The sequence below is a fragment of the Dichotomopilus funicola genome (genome assembly GCF_033296635.1).
Source record: "Dichotomopilus funicola strain CBS 141.50 unplaced genomic scaffold C8A04scaffold_15, whole genome shotgun sequence".
Lineage (NCBI taxonomy): Eukaryota > Fungi > Ascomycota > Sordariomycetes > Sordariales > Chaetomiaceae > Dichotomopilus > Dichotomopilus funicola.
Genome location: NW_026944036.1, coordinates 197915 through 218107, shown reverse-complemented (window position 1 = coordinate 218107; position 20193 = coordinate 197915). Strand labels below are relative to the sequence as shown.

At 56.7% G+C, this 20193-nt stretch overlaps 4 protein-coding genes across 4 annotated transcripts; 3 read left to right on the top strand and 1 right to left on the bottom strand.

The window, feature by feature from the left end:
* Nucleotides 1–42: 42 nt before the first annotated feature.
* C8A04DRAFT_10625 (xylose isomerase-like protein) lies at nt 43–1530 on the top strand (the record flags this gene model as incomplete). Its single annotated transcript, XM_062776655.1, has 1 exon — nt 43–1530. One exon carries the CDS (start codon nt 43–45, stop codon nt 1528–1530), a length of 1488 nt encoding a protein of 495 aa, XP_062638855.1.
* A 382-nt stretch (nt 1531–1912) lies between these two features.
* On the bottom strand, nt 1913–8048 carry C8A04DRAFT_35754 (Enolase, C-terminal TIM barrel domain-containing protein; the record flags this gene model as incomplete). Its single annotated transcript, XM_062783284.1, has 7 exons — nt 1913–4113; nt 4188–4491; nt 4777–5856; nt 6133–6136; nt 6572–7414; nt 7490–7835; nt 7925–8048. The coding sequence occupies 7 exons, from the start codon at nt 8046–8048 to the stop codon at nt 1913–1915; spliced, it is 4902 nt and encodes a 1633-aa protein (XP_062638854.1).
* A 3126-nt stretch (nt 8049–11174) lies between these two features.
* Nucleotides 11175–13976, top strand: C8A04DRAFT_26738 (peptidase family M1-domain-containing protein; the record flags this gene model as incomplete). Its single annotated transcript, XM_062780030.1, has 3 exons — nt 11175–11422; nt 11505–13434; nt 13503–13976. The coding sequence occupies 3 exons, from the start codon at nt 11175–11177 to the stop codon at nt 13974–13976; spliced, it is 2652 nt and encodes an 883-aa protein (XP_062638853.1).
* A 480-nt stretch (nt 13977–14456) lies between these two features.
* C8A04DRAFT_35752 (kelch repeat-containing protein 3) lies at nt 14457–19437 on the top strand (the record flags this gene model as incomplete). Its single annotated transcript, XM_062783283.1, has 6 exons — nt 14457–16106; nt 16163–16429; nt 16507–16792; nt 17801–17935; nt 18040–18211; nt 18276–19437. 6 exons carry the CDS (start codon nt 14457–14459, stop codon nt 19435–19437), a joined length of 3672 nt encoding a protein of 1223 aa, XP_062638852.1.
* Nucleotides 19438–20193: the final 756 nt, after the last annotated feature.

Genomic DNA, 20193 nt, shown 5'->3' with positions numbered 1-20193 from the left:
GTAATATCATCGATTGACTAACAAACGGAACTGACGTTCACCATGGTTCGACAATCTGCCCGCAGGGCAGCGCAGGCACAAGCAGTCAAAACTGAGTCCACCCGCGTAAAAAAGGAGGTCGTTGCGGAGGAAGTCGACACCACGGTTATCACCAAATCAAAAGTCAAGGTTGAGACCAAGAGGGCGGCACCAAAGCGTAAACCGGCACCGGTAGAGGAAGATGAGTCGGAACTCGACGAGGACACCCAAAACACAGCACCAGTTAAGGCCGAGGAAAAGGAAGAGGACAAGAAACCAGCGCCCAAGAAGCGCAAGACAGCCGCCTCCAAGAAGGAAACCAGCGACGAGATGGCGCTCGCCGCACGAACAGCCGTGTCCTCGCTCCCACGCGCCATGTACATTGGCGCCCACGTCTCGGCCGCCGGGGGCGTACACAACGCGGTGCAAAACGCCAGCAACATCGGCGCCAACGCCTTCGCCCTCTTCCTCAAATCCCAACGCAAATGGGTGAGCCCGCCCCTCGCCGACGAGACCAAGACAGCCTTCCATGCCGGGCTCCAAACCCAAAAATACGACGCGGCCAAACACATCGTCCCCCACGGCTCCTACCTCATCAACCTCGCCCAAGCCGACGCAGCCAAAGCCCAACAAGCCTACGACAGCTTCCTCGACGACCTCCAACGCTGCGAAGCCCTCGGCATCACCCTATACAACTTCCACCCCGGCTCAACTGGCGGCGCCAGCATGGCCTCCGCCTGCAGCCGCATCGCCTCCCAGCTCAACCGCGCGCACGCCGCCACCTCCTCCGTGGTCATCCTCCTCGAAAACATGTGCGGCAGCGGCAACGTAGTCGGCTCCCGCTTCGAAGAACTCCGCGACATCATCGCCCAAGTCGACGACAAGTCGCGCGTGGGCGTCTGTCTCGACACCTGCCACGCCTTCGCCGCGGGGTATGACATGCGCACCCCGGGAACTTTCACCAAAACCCTCGCCGACTTTGATAGCATCATCGGCCTGTCATACCTCCGTGCCCTGCACCTCAACGATAGCAAAGCGCCCTTTGCCTCCCACCGCGATCTCCACGCCAACATTGGCACGGGATTCCTCGGCCTGCGCGCCTTCCACAGCCTGATGAACCACGAATCCCTTCAGAACCTACCCATGGTTCTCGAGACGCCGATCGAGGAGAAGGGCCCCAACGGGAAGATGGTAGAGAACAAGCAGGTGTGGGCGGATGAGATCAAGTTGTTGGAGGGGTTGATTGGGATGGATGCGGAGAGTGAGGGGTTCAAGGAGAAGGCGGCTGCGTTGCAGGTCAAGGGGCAGGCGGAACGGGAGAGGGTGCAGGAGCAGGTGGATAAGAAGGCCGGGAAGGACGCGAAGAAGGGGGCGGGGGGTAAGGGGAAGGGGACGGCTGGTGCGAAGGGGGGTGCGAAGCAGACGGCTTTGAAGTGGCCGGCTGCGAAGGGGAAGGGGAGGAAGAAGAAGGATGAGGAGGAGTCGTGTGATTCTTGTGGGGAGAGTGAGTAGCCCACTGCTGAAGGGCTGCTTGTGTATGATGAGATATTGTACTGTATAATGTGTACAATACCCCCTAAAGCTAAGCGGGATTTGGGCAGGCCTTCAGAACTGTGTAAATCAGACATAATAATGAATCAAACACATCCGCCATACATCGGCCGTTTTTTTGAAAACTCTCTTGTCATCACTCACGGGGGTAATGCGGGATCTAAGCCAGGCATTCGAAGCATGGTAGACGCTAGCAAGCAAAATACCGGCCAAACGTGTATCTATATTCGGCGACCAAAGGATATCATTTACTCAAATCACAAATCTACAGGAAAAAAACAGAAGAAAAGAAGTAAAAAGAAAACACAATAAATCAACAGCAAGAAAAACACAGAAAAAAAGACTACCTCCTCTTAGCCCACCCCTCCACCCTCCCCATCAACCCCCTCAACCCAACCCCCCTCTCACAATTCCCCACCAACCACCCCTCCATCCGTTCCCTCACCGCCCTCAACCCCCTCACAACCGGCATCCTGCCCCCCTCCTCCCCCTCCACATGCACCCCGGGATTCAACAACAACTCAAAACACTCCCCCCAAATCTCCGTCTGCCAATACCTCTTCAGACTCTCCCTGACCCTATACCTCCTCCCGCCGACTCCACTCGTAGCCAGCCCTTGGTCATCACATCGGACAGTCTCGATGTACTTCCCGAAGAGGAGCACGTGAAGTGTGCCGGCCAGGCCGTGATAGTCGATTTGCCAGGTCCAGGGCCGGCCCTCGCGCATCTCGGCGCAGTCTTGGGCCGTGGGCTTCCAGTCGGCTATGAAACGGACGTCGGGGGTGAAGGCGCGCATGTCGATGGCGCGGCCGAAGTCGATGAGGGTTAGGCCGCGGGCGGACCAGCCGCCTGCGCCGGAGGGGTTGTATTGGGGGGAGAGACTATGGTTTTGGCTGTGTTGGTGATCAGAGGTAGAAGAAGAAGGGGATGACGGCTCGAGATCGTCGAGACGCAGCAGACAGTTATCCGGTTTGATATCCCCGTGGAGCAGCTGCTTGGAATGGAGCGCCTCAACAGTGCGCAGCAGTTCGATGGCGAAGAACATGGCCAGCTGCTCGTCCATGACCCCTGAGGCTTCGCCGCGGAAGAGGTTGACCACGTCGAGGAGCGTGCCGTGAGGGTGGTACGGCAGGAAGAGGAACCCCTCGTCGCGGTAGAGGTGCATCTCAAGGGCTGGTGAGAGGGACGCTGTAGCGCGGTCTTGCGGGCCGAGTCGGGTGTGCGCGAGGCGCATCATGTGGAATTCCCAGGGGGTTGGCGGGTGTTCCATCTTGAGGGCTTCGCGGGCTTGGCGGCGGTAGTGGGTGATTTTGTGCCTGTTTTCGTTTTCATCTTCGTCTCCATTCCCTGACCCGCTCCCATCTGGACGTGAATTCTCAACCAGATACACCGGCGCAAAGGCACCCGCCCCGAGCTCCTTGCGGATCGTGTACTGCGACTTGGTCCTCGGGAAATCCAGCACCACGGCCGTCCCCAGGTTGCCCGTCTTGTCGGTGCTCGTCCGACTGCCCTTGCCCGCGGCTTTGGCAAATTTACGGATCTCGGCGCCCCTCCCATATGTTTCGCTGCGATGGTCGTAGAAGCCGTCATATGAACTCAGCGGAGGGTGCATGTTCGCCAGAATCTCAGCCCGGACCGCGTCGTCCACGGGATTGCACTGGGCCTCCTTGATGATGGGCCCCTTGGGCACGAGTGGTTTCGGGGCAAACGGCTTGCCCTTGGCCTTGGGGAGCAGCGGCTGCGGGATCTTGCCTCTTGGGCTGTCCTCAAGAACCACGTCCCTAAGCGGGCTACTCAAAGGCTCCAAGTCCAAGAGATCATCCTCTTCTGCGTCCTCGTCCATTCTGTGCTCATCATCCTCATCACCCTCCTCCTCTTCAAGCATGTCTTCAACCCGCCTCCTAGACGGCGTCTTTCCGTACCGGCTCTGCTCGCTCGTCATGTCCAGCGACGTCTCCGTCCGCTCCGTGATGGGTGTCATGAAGGGCAGGCGGTTGTTAGCCGCCTCGACGGGGTCTCTGTACGGCCGCCGGCTCGGCACATAGTCTTCCGGCGGGATCGGCACAAACATGGTCCTCGTTCTAGGAGGCTCTAGGTCGTCGTCCTCGTCTTCTTGCCCGTCATTTTGGCCGACATCGATTAGGTCAGAGCCCTGGGTATCATCCCGTTCCCTAGCCTCGTTTTCAAAGCCGGGGATATGTTTATGTGTGGAGAACTCAGACCACTCGCTGGCCACACTCTTGGCGTCATCATCATCATCATCGTCCTCACCATCTCCTGGTTCTCCGGTTGCTTCTCTCTCGTCCTCTTCGGGGATATTCGTCGTTGTCACAGTGCTTTCCCCACCGCTAGTGTAGTCCTCCGAGTCATAGCGTTCGTCATCGCTATCGCCCAGCTCATGACCGCTAGGTTTGAGCGGTGCGTTGAAAATATCGTAAATATCGTCAGTGGCCGCCTTGGTGTGCAGTGTCATCGTCGGCTCGGCCGTGGAACGCCGCTTCTTTTTGATCTTTGGCCCGGATGGTGAATCCAACTTTGCTTTGACTGGGGAGTGTCAGTAGCCTTATAATAATAATAACAACAAGAAGAATAAAACCAAAATAAGGAAATCGACGTACTGATCTGCGTCTCATTCATCTCTACCGGCTTCTTCTTCCTGGGTTTCGACCCCCCAGGATAAATCGGCGCTCCGTTTTCATCCAGTCGCACCACATCCTGATGCATCGCCAGCTTCTGCGAGGCTTTCACTTGTCTCACAGGCGAATTCTCATCCACAAACGACGCCTGCTGCTGCTCCTCCTCCTCCCACTGAACTCCCAACCACCCCCTCGTGGCAGCCCACACCTCCTCAAAACTCAACTCCGTACCCGGCTCGTCCGGCGTCGGGTACACCACGCGCAGGTCGACAAACACACGCTCGCGCTTCCCATTGGACGGGTTCACTGTAACTTGCACCTTGCTATGATGGATGGGGATATGGGACTGAGACAGCTGCTGCTGCTGCTGCTGTTGTTGTTGTTGTTTGGACAGAACAGATTGAGACTGAAGATGCAGAGACTGGATACAAAGAAACGGTCCCTCCAACACGCGCCGACGGCGGCACGCAAAAGGGAACACACAAAACACATTAGTCCTAAATTGATCAACACCTAGGTTTATGTGTGGAGGTTTGGGGTCGAGAGACAGGAACTGTGTGTGTGTACTTACCGGATCCCGAAACACCGCCATCTTGGCGCCACTCTTCTTCCCGCCCGCCTTCAGCGTCTCGCCCGCCCACGGCTTCGGCTCCACGGTATTCTCCTTCTTCCGGTCCGCCAGCGACCCAATGCTATCCCACCCCTTCGACCCAGCCCCACGCGAGCCCATCGCCGACGCCACCGCCGGCTCTGCTGCCGCGTCCGCATCTGAGAAAATCGTCAGCTTCGACGACCGTCCCGCCGGCTTTGCCGGACGTCCTCCTCCCCCCCCTCCTCCCAACCCCGAAGTAGTCTGCCTTGCCGCAGCCTGCGGATCCGCCACCGCAGCCGCCGCCGCCGCAAACGGATCAACCTTCAACCCCAGCGCAGGCCTAGCAACCGGCAACGCCGGCGACGACGGCCCATCCCCATCCTCCCCTTCACCCTCCTCCGCCTGCCTAACCGCCCTTCTCTGCTCAAACTCCCCAAACTTCCTCACCAACCTCGCCGCCGGACTCGCCTCCCGTTCAATCCCCAACTTATACACCTCCTCAGCCTGCGCCCACCGGCCCACCCCTTCCAACCAAGCAGCATACTCCTCATAAAACAGCGCCAGCGTCTCTCCAATCCCATGCCGTGACAAAAACACGAATGCCTCGCGCGGCGCATCGGAGAAGAAGGAGATATAATACAGCCACATGCGCACGTAGCGGGGATCGTTACGGTACTGCGGCGCGCTGAGAAAAGTGCGCGTGGCGCGTTCCAGGAGGGTGTGGAGTTGCGACTGGGGCGTGGCTTGGGCCGAGGGGTAGGCGTCGAGGGTCCAGCGGACGTAGCGGTCGTAGATGTCGAGGGGGTCGTCGGATTCGGTGGTGGTGGAGGCGGTGAGCTCGGCTTCGAACTCGGCGCGGATGGTGTCGTGGACGTCTTTGGTGTCGAGGGGGTTGGTGTGGTTGCTGCCGGTGGAGGATTGGGGGTGGAGGGGAGAGGGGGCGGAATAGAGTTCGGCGAGCTTGCGGGCGGAGCGGCCGCTGGGGAGGGCTTGGATGTTTTCTTTGTGGTCTTCGATTATGTCGAAGTTGACGGCGTCGTTGTTGTTGTTGGGCGCCATCTTTTCTTTTGCGTGCTTGCGGGGAGCCCGCAGCGGGGTTTGCTTTGGCGGGGTGAATAATTGAGTAAATAAAAAGAGAGAAATTGGAGAAGTGCAGTGATTGCAAAATGAATGCGGCCTTGAAAAAGGACCAAAATGAAGGCGAGGTCTCAGATCACTGACCTACCTGATCAAGTCTGGAGTGACAAGAGTTGGGTGTCCGGAAAGTGGGACGCGTTTTGGGAGGGTTGTGTCAAGTTTGAGGGGTTGCAGCTCGCGACGAATCAAAAAGCCCACTTTCCTGTTTCTTGTTAGGCTCGTTTCGGCAAATATTTGGGCTGTCACCGTAGCAACCATTTACGGCTGGCAACACCTGGCATTGCCAGCTGGTTCCCCTTCATTTTACTTGGCAGAGAGCTGCGCTCATCTTGACCCACTCAAGCCACTCAAGCACTCCATCTCATGCAGCTGGGATCCTTGTTCGCTTCACCAGAGCACCAGAAGCACCCGACACTCGGCTAGGAACGGATGTGAATCATCAATCGTTTGGCAGCTACGGCCTGGTATTTTATTCGTTTCTAAAGCCACACTACCTCCGTTTTCTAACCCATTCCGAGATCCGAGGTAACGCCTCTTGTTCGTTCGTCCCAGCGGCCGGGCCCGATTCCCGAGCGACCGGTTCCTCCCGAGTGGGTCGTTCCTTTTCCGTTAAGCAATCATGACCCACCCGCCTTACAGCTGCACGGCCTTGCGGAAGTTCTCGCCGGCATAGATGGCGTTGTCACCAAGCTCCTCCTCGATGCGGAGGATCTGGTTGAGCTTGGCAAGACGCTCCGAGCGGCACGGCGCACCGGTCTTGATCTGGCCCGAGCGGATACCAACCACAACGTCCGAAATGGTCACATCCTCGGTCTCACCCGAGCGATGGGACACCATGACGCCCCAGTTGTCGGCGTACGAGTCCTTGGCCGCCTGGATCGACTCGGTGAGGGTACCGATCTGGTTGACCTTGAGGAGCAGGCCGTTGGCCGCCTTGAGGTCGATGGCCTGCTTGATGCGCAGCGGGTTGGTGACCGTCAGGTCGTCCGCCACGATCTGGATGTCCTGGGACTTGTAGAAGTAGCTCCAGGCCTCCCAGTCGTCCTCGGCGAAGGGGTCCTCGATCGAGACGATGGGGTACTCCTTGGACAGGTCCGCGTACAGGGCGGCGAGCTCTTCGTACGTGAGCCACTTGGCCGGGTCGCTGTCGGGGTTCTTGAAGTCGAGGTCGTACTTCTTGGCGTCGGTCTTGTAGAACTCGCTGGACGCAACGTCCATGGCGATCTTCATCTGACCCTCGTAGCCGGCCTCCTTGATGGCGTCCGTGATGAGGTCGAGCGCCTCCTTGGGGGTCTGGATATCCGGAGCGACACCACCCTCGTCACCGACGTTGCCGGCAGACTGGCCGTAGCGCTTCTTGGCTAGAGCCTTGAGCTTCTGGTACACCTCAGCACCCTGGCGCAGGGCCTCGGAGAACGAGGGAGCAGCAGACGGGACGATCATGAACTCCTGGAAAGCCAGACGGCCACCGGCATGGGAGCTATCAACTATTGTCAGAGCCTACGACTTGGAACACCCACGCAAATCGCGCAAAGAATCAAAAGACTAAACTTACCCGCCGTTCAGGACGTTCATGAAGGGAACGGGGAGGACGTAGGGCTTCTTGGTGCCCGCAAGGTCCGAGATGTGAGCATAGAGGGGCACGCCCTTCTCAGCGGCACCGGCCTTGGCGATGGCCAGGCTCACACCGAGAATGGCGTTGGCACCGAGCTTGGTCTTGTTGGGGGTGCCATCGAGGTCGATGAGGAACTTGTCAACCTTGGACTGGTCCTTGACGTCAATGTCCTCCTTGATGATCGCGGGGCCGATGACCTCGTTGACGTTCTTCACGGCCTGGAGGACACCCTTGCCACCCCACTTGGTCTTGTCACCGTCGCGGAGCTCGCAAGCCTCGTGCTGGCCTATGGTAACGAAATCGTCAGTCGGGGACTTTTTTGGGAGGAGGTCCTTGGTTACGAAATGCACGCCCGGAGAGTAAAGTGCGACGAACCGGTGGAGGCACCCGAGGGGACAATGGCGCGGTGGAGGCCAAGGTCAGTCACCACGTCGACCTCGACGGTGGGGTTACCGCGAGAGTCGTAGACGTAGCGAGCGTGGATCTTGGAGATGGTCATTGTGAATGATTCTATTTCGGCCGAAAGTGTCAGTGGATTATGGAGAAAAGTTGGCGCTTACGCATGGACGGGTTGGTCGGATGGGAAAGAAAAGGAACGCAAATATTGCGGGACAAAAACGCGGGAGCTTTTGAGTTGGCACAACCTGAGCGCAGGTCTGAGACAAAAGGGATTCTCCGTCCGCCGCGGTGAAATTCGCTCAATTGCGATGTTTAATGGATTTCCCGCAAGCCTCGCCGACATCCAAGCCAGCTAAACCATCCGGAGACTTTTTCTTTTTACTGGCGCCAGAATTCCAGAAAGCGAGAGCGAGGGGAGGACATTGACTCGAAGGGGGGAAAGAGAAACAAACTAAATGAAGTTGATGAAATTCATGATGAAAAACATACCTTAGGTGAGCTTGACTTGACGGTGTGATAGAAAGTTGGGTTGCTGGAGGGAAAAAGGAAGAAGGAGGAGGAATCAAGAAGCTGGTCGGTCTTGGGAGAAGAAAGCTCGCGGCCAAGATGCAGTCACCCAAGGAGGGGCAGGATTTGTTTTGGTGGGGTGATAAGGCGGGCGCTGCAAGGGACCTTGATGGAAGCTGTTAGTGGCTATTACGACACGCCTGTCATACCATTATGATTCTCTCAACAAATCGGGGCTTCAAATCGATCCGCAACCGAAGAACCAATCCCTGTTCTAACATTTCACCTCAGACACGCCGGCGGGTGCTCGCGTTGGGGGGATGAGCTGGAGACCCGCGCTGAGTCCGTTTTGCGCAGCAAAGCTCTCAAGCGCGCGGGGGTCAAAGCTTGGTCTTGAATCCGTTGTCGGAGCGCCCCCCATCTCAACAAGGGCGTACGAAGTACGGTCAAGTCCGACCAACACCCCAAAGAACCAAATTCCCCGGCAACGTGTTTTGGCGTGTCTCCAGCATTGGCTCTCCCGCCGTGCCCGTCTTCCTGCATTGAGCTCCGGAGGTTCAAGTCTCTCGCGGCCCGTCGCCGATTGCCCCTCCAAAACTGGGCGGCCAGCCCCGCAACGACCCGACCCCTCCATGGCGCCATGGAGGCGTGGCGCGCGCATGGTTGAGTTGCCAAGCGTTGCTCAGTCGTGCCTGCCTCGAGCAACGGCGTCCTACCCCGCTACGGCTCCGAGGGAGAACCCCACTCAAAGAATCAATTCGTTTCTCAATCGAAACTTGTCCTGGAAACTCGCCCAAGAGCTGTTTAGGAAGCTCGAACCCTGTCCAGCTGCCCGTTGAGAGGGCCCAGTTGCAGGTCATCGGCCAGGGGAAGCGGGGCCGGCCCCGTCGCTTTCATGATCGGATTTCTCTAGATTCGGTGAAGGGAACTCTTGTCTGTTCCATTCCCTTCTGCATCAGACGCACCAGTCTCTTAACCTATACCGTTGATTCGCTCGTTCTTGCATCAAGGCGTCGGTTGTCCCACCTCGTTGATTTAGTGGTCCCAAGTCGTTGGGCTTCGATCGCCAAGCTTATCGTACTGTGTAACGTTGCCCGAAAGGGTAATTTACGCAACCGATGAACAACAATGGCGGGCTGTTTTGTTCGCTGGCTGACGGAGGGTTCCAGAGGGTAGGGAAGGGAGATCCGTGTAGTGTGATCTCTTCTTACCCTACGGCCTTGAAACGGGCTCGGAATCATCCGCTCTTTACCTTACTTCACAGTTCACATGGTGTTTGACCGCCTGCTCAAAGCGGAAAACGAGACATCCTCCCGTGGACATAAAATTTAATTGCAGTCACGGGCACAACACCTGATAGACTCGCTCCGAGGCCGCGGACTCAAAAGAAGGCACGCCAGCCCTCGGTACCGAACCGATGATGTAGCCCGTTTCTCGGAAGCGGCGGAGGGAGACATCCAGAATTTGACTTGTGGCCTGTTGGGGCGCTGAGTGAGGCGTACCATGACGATTCACGGGAAGCTGATAGGGATCGAAATGGGGGCACGTTCTTGGGATATCAGGTGGGATGTAAGAAGAGCGGTAGCCAGCCCTCCATTCATATAACATCGAGAAGAAACTGGTAGTCTAGTGGGGACTCGGTTGGGGGCCTCGACTAGTCGACTTCTTAGCCCGTTGTATCGTGGGTTATTTGAAACCACCACACCCCGGCAGCGAGGTGTACATACCAGACGCCGTACCGTCTTTACCTGCGCTGTCCTGTGACAATGGCTCCACCTCGAAGGGGTCTCCATCCCGCTGGGTCTTAAATCTGGCCTCGATAAACCATAATAGTTACGAGGCGGAAAATCTCAATCTCGAGAAACAAAGGTTTGAGCTCGGTTGGTTTAAGAGTTCTAGAACCAGAGGCTGTTAAATGTAGTTTATACCGTGTCTATCTTCTAAATAACACGGTGTATCCTGTATCAGTTGAACTAATAAAGATCGGTGAGCTAAGGGTGATATAACATAACACATGGGCTGTTTGGACTATTCTGTGAATGTACCCAGCTCCCGAAAAACGAAGTAGAGCTTAAAGTAGTCGATACGGTTTCTTCTTCAATCCCTTCCTCAGATTGGGATGTTGAGGTTCTTCCTATGATCGAGAGTGGAGCAGGGTACCAAGTACTTAGCCGTGACTAAGCGTCTGGGATGCAAGATACCCGAAAATGATTGCCCTTCGCTACCAATTCATGACTGCCGGCTCTCCTTTCTACCACTTTTTGGCGTCGTTTTCTCGCAATGTTTCGCGCTTGCATTGCTGGGCGCCCAGTCTGTCGCGGCAGGCAGGGCCCGGTTGCACAAGCAGGAGTTGTGTTGCGGTTGCGCGCCCACCAGACGCCGAAAAATTTTACATCACGGTACGCAAAGCACGCTCAACCCTCGAGTCCTGTGCGGCGCGGCCAGCAGCGGGGTACCTGCACCGAGCTTATGGAGGTTCCAGCTCGGGTCAGGAGGGCCCCTCCTTTTGGGCCCAAACGGTCACTAACAAAACACACCCCGCAGTTACTCGATCCTAAGCCGTCTACCCTCCTCAACTTCAAGTACTACTGCCCCATCAACATCCTCCAGCTCCTTTTCCCTTAACAACCGTCATCTCCAACGGCCGTTCTCCCAACCAAGAAGCGCCCGCCTCTGCAACCCATCATCAGTCCGCCACTGCTCGTACCGCCGTCACAACATGTGCCGAACGCAAGCTGTTGCCGACACGGCGGGTGGGGTGAACGTGCAGGGTCGCGAGCTGCTACCCGCTAATGTGGTGCCGCGGCACTACAACGTGACCTTGGAACCCGACTTCAAAAAGTTGACCTTTGACGGCACGGTCGTGATCGATCTCGACGTGGCTGAGGACTCCAAGTCCATCTCGCTGCACACCCTTGAGCTCGACATCCACAGCTCCAAGGTTACATCAGGTGGCCAAACAGTCAGGTTAGCTAGCTTTCTTTATTTTGTCCTTTCCCCCGTCTTTTCTTTAACCCTGACTTTTGACTGGCCACTAACTGAGATACAGCTCGTCTCCCTCCGTTACCTACAATGAGGCCACACAGGTCAGCAAGTTCGAGTTCGACAACTCCCTCTCCAAGGGGAGCAAGGCCCAGCTAGAGATCAAGTTCACTGGGCAGCTCAACGACAAGATGGCCGGCTTCTATCGGTCGACGTACAAGAACCCAGATGGCAGTGAAGGGATCCTGGCGGTCTCCCAGATGGAGCCCACCGACGCCCGCCGCTCGTTCCCCTGCTTCGACGAGCCCTCGCTGAAGGCCGAGTTCACCGTCACGCTCATCGCTGACAAGAAGTTGACCTGCCTAAGCAACATGGACGTGGCCTCCGAGACGGAGGTGAAGTCGGAGCAGACCGGCACCACCAAGCAGGCTGTCCACTTCAACAAGTCGCCGCTCATGTCGACGTACCTGGTAGCGTTCGTGGTGGGCGAGCTGAACGTCATCGAGACCAACGACTTCCGCGTGCCCGTTCGTGTGTACGCGCCGCCGGGCCAGAACATTGAGCACGGCCGCTTCTCGCTGGATCTCGCGGCCAGGACGCTCGCTTTCTACGAGAAGGTCTTTGGTATTGAGTTCCCGCTCCCCAAGATGGACCAGATCGCCATCCCCGACTTTGCCCAGGGCGCCATGGAAAACTGGGGCCTGGTCACCTACCGGGTGGTGGACCTGCTGCTGGATGAAAAGGCCAGCGGCGCGGCGACCAAGGAGCGGGTGGCTGAGGTTGTGCAGCACGAGCTGGCGCACCAGTGGTTCGGCAACCTTGTCACCATGGACTGGTGGGATGGCCTGTGGCTCAACGAGGGCTTCGCGACCTGGGCGTCGTGGTACTCGTGCAACATCTTCTACCCGGAGTGGAAGGTCTGGGAGTCGTACGTGGTCGACAACCTCCAGCGTGCGTTGGGTCTGGACTCGCTCCGCAGCAGCCACCCGATCGAGGTCCCCGTGAAGAAGGCCGACGAGATCAACCAGATCTTCGACGCCATCTCGTACTCGAAGGGCTCCTGCGTGCTGCGCATGATCTCGACGTACCTTGGCGAGGACACGTTCCTGGAGGGTGTCAGGCGGTACCTCAAGAAGCACGCGTACGGCAACACGCAGACGGGCGACCTGTGGGCGTCGCTCGCGGATGCCAGCGGCAAGAGCGTGGAGGAGGTCATGCAGGTGTGGACCAAGAACATTGGTTTCCCTGTGGTGACTGTTTCGGAGAAGGATGACAAGACCATCCACCTGAAGCAGAATCGGTTCCTCCGCACCGGCGACACCAAGCCCGAGGAGGACCAGACCATCTACCCCGTTTTCCTCGGCCTGCGCACCAAGGACGGAATCGATGAGTCGCAGACGCTCGACAAGCGCGAGGCTACCTTTGAGGTGCCAAGCACGGAGTTCTTCAAGCTCAACGCGAACCACACCGGCCTGTACCGCACCGCCTATTCGCCCGAGCGGCTCGAAAAGCTGGGCAACGCTGCCAAGCAAGGCCTGCTGAGCGTGGAGGACCGCGCCGGTATGATCGCCGACGCGGGCGCGCTGGCCACCTCGGGCTACCAGAGCACGTCGGGCGTGTTGAGCCTGCTCAAGGGCTTCAACTCGGAGGCCGAGTTTGTCGTCTGGAACGAGATCATTGCGCGTGTGTCGTCGGTGCAGGGCGCGTGGATCTTTGAGGACAAGGCTGAGCGGGATGCACTGGATGCGTTCCTGCGTGACCTGGTGAGCGCCAAGGCGCACGAGCTGGGCTGGGAGTTCTCGGACAGCGATGGGCACATTTTGCAGCAGTTCAAGGGCATGATGTTTGGGACTGCTGGTCTCAGCGGAGATGAGACGATCATCAACGCGGCCAAGGAGAAGTTCAAGAAGTTTATTGCTGGGGACCGCGCTGCCGTGCACCCCAACATCCGGGGTAGTGTCTTTAGCATGGTGCTTAAGTACGGGGGCAAGGAAGAGGTATGTTTTTGCTTATTTCTTTCATTTTTTTTTTTACCTAGACGAAACAGTCAAGCTAACACTATTAGTACGACGCAATCCTGGACTTTTACCGCAACTCGACCAACAGCGACGAGCGCAACACGGCGCTGCGTTGCCTAGGCCGGGCCAAGGACCCCGAGCTGATCAAGCGCACGCTGGGCCTCCTCTTCAGCGGCGAGATCAAGGACCAGGATATCTACATGCCGACCAGCGGGCTACGTGGACACCCCGAGGGCGTGGAGGCGCTGTTCGCGTGGATGACGGAGAACTGGGACGAGCTGGTCAAGAAGCTACCCCCGGCGCTCTCGATGCTAGGCACCATGGTCACCATCTTCACGTCGAGCTTCACGAAGAAGGAGCAGCTCGAGCAGGTGGAGGCGTTCTTCAAGGGCAAGAGCACCAACGGATTTGACCAGTCGCTGGCGCAGAGCTTGGATGCGATCCGCTCCAAGATCTCGTGGGTTGAGCGGGACCGGGCGGATGTGGCCGCATGGTTGAAGGAGAACGGATACCGTTCGTAAATATTCTGCTGAAAATATGAGATGATAACGGGATATCTGACGAGTAGTCAGGATCTCAAGCATGGCCGGGAATGAACGGCCGGAAAGCATATCGGTTGTAGATGGTCTGGGATGACTGGAATAAAAACCGTTTGGGCCATGTCAGGGGGGAAATAGGGGCATCATAGCCCACAGATGAATAAAGAAACGCCACTTCCATGTCCAGTCAGCCCACCAAGTGATCATTAAATGTGAGATAATTGGAGATTGAATGAAGCCCGATATGCAGACAGCCGGGCCTCTTGAGTTATCCGTATGGAGTATCTATACAGTCCGTACGTCATTCACGGTATTAGGTTCTGTACACTCAACCCAACTTATATTTCAATGTGGACCCAATTTTCACACTCAAACTTCTCCGCACTTGAACTCAACTTTTAACTTTCAACCCTCAACAACATACCTAGGTAACACACAAGGTTCAAACAACACCACTTCAAAATGGCCAAAGACAAAAAAGGCAAAAGCGAGTCCAAAAAGGCCAAACTCGCCGAAAAGAAACAAAAAGCCTCCCAAAAAGCCGAAAAAAAAGCCAAAGCCAAAGCCTCCAAGCAGCTCGACGGCAGCGACGCCGAAGACGTCGACCTCGACGCCGTCCTGGAAGAATACCGCAAAGAACAAGAAAAATTCCTCAAAATCACCGAAACCGTCATCTCCACGCCCCCCCGTGCCCGTTCCGCAGCCACTTTCCTCGCCAACCCAGCCAACACCAACCAACTCCTCCTCTTCGGCGGCGAGTACTTCAACGGCTCCCTCGCCACCTTCTTCAACGATTTATTGGTCTACTACATCGACCGCGACGAATGGCGCAGCATCACCTCCCCCAACGCGCCCCTCCCCCGCAGCGGCCACGCCTGGACCCGCGGCGGCAACCAGGCTAATACCGTCTACCTCTTCGGCGGCGAATTCTCCTCCCCCAAACAGGGCACCTTCTACCACTACAACGACTTCTGGAAACTGGACGCTACGACCCGGGAATGGACCCGGCTAGAGCCGAAGGGGAAGACCCCGCCTGCGCGGTCGGGTCACCGCATGACGTTTTATAAGAATTATGTCGTGCTGTTTGGTGGATTCCAGGATACGGCGCATCAGACGAGGTATTTGGCGGATTTGTGGCTGTATGATACGGCGAATTTTGTGTGGCATAATCCGGCGTTGCCGCCGGCGCAGTTGAAGCCGGATGCGCGGTCGTCGTTTACGTTGTTGCCGCATGAGCAGGGGGCGGTTTTGTATGGGGGGTATTCGAGGGTGAAAGCTACGGCTGCTATCAACAAGCAACAGCAGCAGCAGCAGGGTTCTAAAGGTGGAGGAGGAGGAGGTGGTGGTGGTGGGCAGAGAAATGTGCTCAAACCGCAGATTCACACGGATTGTTTCTTTCTGAGGATTACGCCACCTGATGCTTCGGCGCCTGCGGGAGCGCCGCCTACGGTGCGGTGGGAACGGCGCAAGAAGCCGGCTAATGCGCCGGATCCGACGAGAGCGGGGGCGACGATGGCGGCACACCGGGGGAGGGGGATTTTGTTTGGGGGTGTGCATGATGTGGAGGAGAGTGAGGAAGGGATGGAGAGTGAGTTTTTTAATGCGCTGTTTGCGTGGAATGTGGAGAGGAATCGGTTTTTTCCTTTGGGGTTGAAGAAAACTCGACGAGGAGGTGGGGGGGCAGGTGGGAAAGGCGGTGGTGAACAAGGAGGGGGTAGGGCGGTTGGGGGGAGAAGAGGAAGGGCGAAGGAGAATGAGGAGGAGTTGTTGCGGCAGTTGGCTGCGTTGCGAGCGGGAGCGGGGATTGAGGATGATGAGGATGAGGATGGTAAGGGTGGAGGTGACGAGATGGATGTGGATAGGCGGAAGAAGAAAGAGGAAGAGGAAGAGGAGCGCGAGAGGAAAGCGGTCCGCGAGATGCCGGTCAGCATGGAGTTTCCGCACCCGCGGTTCAACGCCTTACTGGCGGTGCAGGACGATGTGCTGTACATCTATGGTGGGACGTTTGAGAAGGGCGACCGCGAGTACACGTTTGATGATTTGTATGCGATTGACTTGGGGAAGTTGGATGGCTGCAAAGAGGTGTTTAACCGGCCTGTCGAGGACTGGGTGGTATGTTTTGTCTTGTCTTTCTGTCGTTTAACAGTAATTTTGCTAACACAGAGCAGGAATCCGAAGACGAAGATGACGACGACGACGATGACGAGGAAGATTATGAAGACGAGGACGAGGAGGTGGACGAAGATGGGGACGTGGAGATGGCAGACGAGAAAGGACAGGGCAAACAGCAACTGTACACGCCGAGCAAGCGCAAGAAGAAGCAGGGCGATGATTCCGAAGCGGCACCCGCTACAGCTGCACCGACAGAGGAAGAGGAAGAGGAGACCGAGTCGGCCGCGACAGAGACGGTGGATGATGGGCTGCCGCATCCAAGGGTGAGTTTCTTTCTTCTGTTCTGTTCTTTTCCTTTCTCTCTTCCCTTTCCAACATGATACTGACTGTCCCCAAAAAGCCCTTCGAATCCCGCCGCGACTTCTTCCAACGCACCTCGGCCGAGTGGCAAGAAATCTTCATGACCAACATGCGCTGGAAGGGCGTGCAGCCCGAGACATCGCTGTCGGTCAAAGAGATCAAGGCCGGCGCGTTCGAGCTCAGCGAGGAGAAGTGGTGGGACTGCCGCGAGGAGATTACCCTGCTGGAGGAGGAGCAGGAAGCCTCGGGTATTGGGGAGGTGGTTTCGCTTGCGGATCGTGGGGAGGGTGTCGCTGGTGGTGCTGGGGCTGGTGGTGGAGGTGGAGGTGGGAGGAGGAGGTAGTGTTTTTTTTATGGTATTTTGCGATTGTTGTGATTGTTGTGGTTGCTGTGGTGGTGTTACGTTTTCTGTGTTATTGCGCAATTTGTTGCAAGTGCAGGTTGGGAAGGAGGGCGATGTTGCGGAAACGACATGGTGGGAAGTGAATACTTGTTTGAAAACACCAAAGTGTGAGGAATGGATGGATCACAAAGCTTCAAGAGATAGCCAAAATGGGGAATGGGAAAGAAGTGCAGTTCGCAGCAGGCAGCTTGGGCGTGGGCCTGAGATTCACACAGTGCACTGCGGTGTTGCGGTGCTGTGCAGTCGGTTCTAAGTGGGCAAGAAGACAAGAAGTAGGAGGTAAGCAGGCAAGAGACCAAGAGGACGAGGGTATATGTATAGGGTCCAACGCATACCTTTTCAACAATTGCACACCGTTGTCTGGCCTAGCGGTCACCAGCGGTGGTCCTTGAAAGGGCCTACCTTGAGCGATGGGTTTGTTCACTTGACTGCGAGGTCAAGGGTTCAATTCATGGCAAAGGCGGGTTAACGAGTAGGGATTTCTAGCTTGCTACTCTCAGGCAAACCCGCGGATCTAGTAGGCAAGCGGCCGTCTACGGAGCAAGCACTATGGGTTTCGTAACCGGGCGGCAGCCTGGTGAGCTTTTGCTGGTTTGATCCTTGATCTTTTGATCCTTCGCTTCTTATTTATTTTCCCACCTATTTTCTTCTATAGTTTGTTGTATTAGTATTTTGATGCCCCTTTTGGGGAGTTTTCTTCCGAGAATGAGGCTGATGTCCCGATGTCCCGATGCCCCGATGCCTCGTCGTTGTTCTCGTAAATGGTGTCACGTGACTAGGCGTCACCACTCAACGCGGGTTTCGCATTCCTTATCTCCGACGCGTCCCCAGGTTTCGAAGACCTTCTCAATCCATGCTCGCCACTTCGTCAGTGTTTGATATCTGCATTTTGCATCTCGGCTGTTTATCTAATCGGAGCAGCGACACTCAGACATGCCGCTCAACATCCTGCGGCTCAATGCAAAAAAGTCGCAGCCGAATGACCGCGTCGTCTTCATCAAGCCGCTTAAGGGACCAGACGAGGCAACGGCCCAGGATTTCCTGGAGAGGATCGCCGCGCAATGTTGTAGGTCAACCCGTCTTGTGCCATGGATTTAAGTTTTCGATTCATTTTGATTTTTGGTTTTATTTTTATTTTTATTTTTTCCAAGAAACCGACTAACAGCCCAGTGCCCATCATGAAAGAGCACAGCCTGTCAGTCACCTCGCTCGAGGAGTACGAGCCCAACCCCGAGTTTGTGGGCCGCAACTTCAACGCCGGCGAGGTCATCCAGCTGGTGCTCAAGGCCCGGTCCGGCCACTGGCTGCCCTTCAACTACGTACAAATGGTCATGATGCACGAGTGCGTTCTGCAGCCCCTTCCAGCACCCCCTTACGGTCAGTTACGTGACTGATCCTCGCTCCAGGCTAGCCCACTGCAAGCAAATGAACCACTCCCGCGCCTTCTGGAAAGTCCGCAACCTCTACGCCGAACAGATGCGCGGACTATGGACGCGCGGGTATACCGGCGAAGGCCTCTGGGGCCGCGGCGCCCTGCTATCCACGGGTGAATTCGAGCGGAACACGGTCGGCGCCGACGAGCCGCTGCCCGAGCACCTCTGTGGCGGCACGTATCGGTCGCGGAGCCGGAAACGCAAGGCGAGCAATAAAAAGACACTTACCTACCAGGAGCAGAAGCAGCGTCGGATTTTGAAGAAATTTGGGGCAAACGGCGTCACGCTCGGTGATGACCCCATCACGAAGCGCAAGCTGGAGAAGGGGAAGACTATCACTGGGAAACCGCGGGTTGCGGGCAGCGCGAGGGGGAGAGAGCTCCGGGCTGCGGCGGCTTTGGCGCGGTTTGACCAGCAGAAGCAGGAAACACAGGAAGGCGAGGATCTGGAAGAGGGGTCTGAGAGTGATGGAGACGAAGACGAAGACGAAAACGACACTGATGTCGGCCCCGTCGCTGTGGATGCACGCGGCAACAAGTTCCTTGACTCTAAGGGTAGGGACATGGTCAAAGTGTGTGAGGACGAGAACCCGAACGGCCAGGACGCGCAGGACGAGCTAGCCGAACTGCAGCGGTTTAGTCTGGCGTCTTGGTTGTCGTCTGGCTCGAGCGGCGCAGGTCAACGGATGAAGGATGAACCGGGTGCGTCTGCACAGTCGGAGACGAAACCGCCCGACGCAAAACCGATTCCCTCGGCATCGAAAATATCTAAACCATTATTACCCCCGGCTTCTACACCACGCCCAACCCTCGAAACCAAACCGCTACCCCCTTCAAGTATACCACCATCCTCGCCACAACCACAACAACAACAACAACCACCCCCCTCCCACGCCTGCCCCCTCTGCACCTTCCTCAACGAACCCACCGCCACCACCTGCGCCATATGTTCCAACACCCTATCTCTACCTGGCGCAAGGGGCGAAGAAACGCTTTCTCTTGAAGGCACTTGGGCGTGCCAAAGCACGATATGTGCGGATGCGAGACAGGGAGCCGCGGCGGCTGGGTACCGGAATGCGGCGGACTGTGGGGTGTGTGGTGTTTGTGGGGAGAGGAGGGGGGGAGGAGAGGTGTGAGGTATGAGTTGTGGGATGCTGGGTGCTGTGGGGTGTTGAGACGGGTTGGTGTTTTGATGAGGCGAGGGGATATTACGGGTATACTACCTACCTAGTGTACTTGGGATGAGAGGAAGGTGGGATTTATGTCTTGGATGGTCCGGAGGTTGGAGGTCGTGTATTTTACGGTGTATGGACATCTGGGTTTGTTCGGGATTGAGGGCATTTAAGGCGTTACTCTGTATGGCGGTATGCCTTTCTGTAGGAAGGTATTCAGTTGGGAGGATGGTGTTTTGTTAAGCGGGAATCTCCTCACTTGTTTACTTTTGCACTACGCAAGCATACGGATTCCTACGCAGGACCAAACGACTCATTGCATGCCGTTACGATACAATGCGACGAATATACGGATACGACTGCAGAGTTTATTTGCCAGTCCCTGACAACGACCAACTCCCATGGACAGTGATGTCCCCGTCTAAGTCAAAGCCATCCCCTATCATTCTCACCTGCCGCACTTTCGAGAAAGACTCACTGCATCTCATCGGAGTCCCCGTATCCCATCCCCTCGTCAGCAAGTACACTAGTGTACGCTTCACCCAGTGACATCAAAATGTCTCGCTCTCACACACCGCCGGTGGTGACGAGCAAACACCAATGTCTCACTCCGCGACTTTTCTCTCCTCTCGGAAATCCCATGCCCCTCACAGAAAAGAAAAGACCCAAAAGAAACAACCAAACGCAATGACGACGTCAGGTTCTCCCCGCAAACCTTGG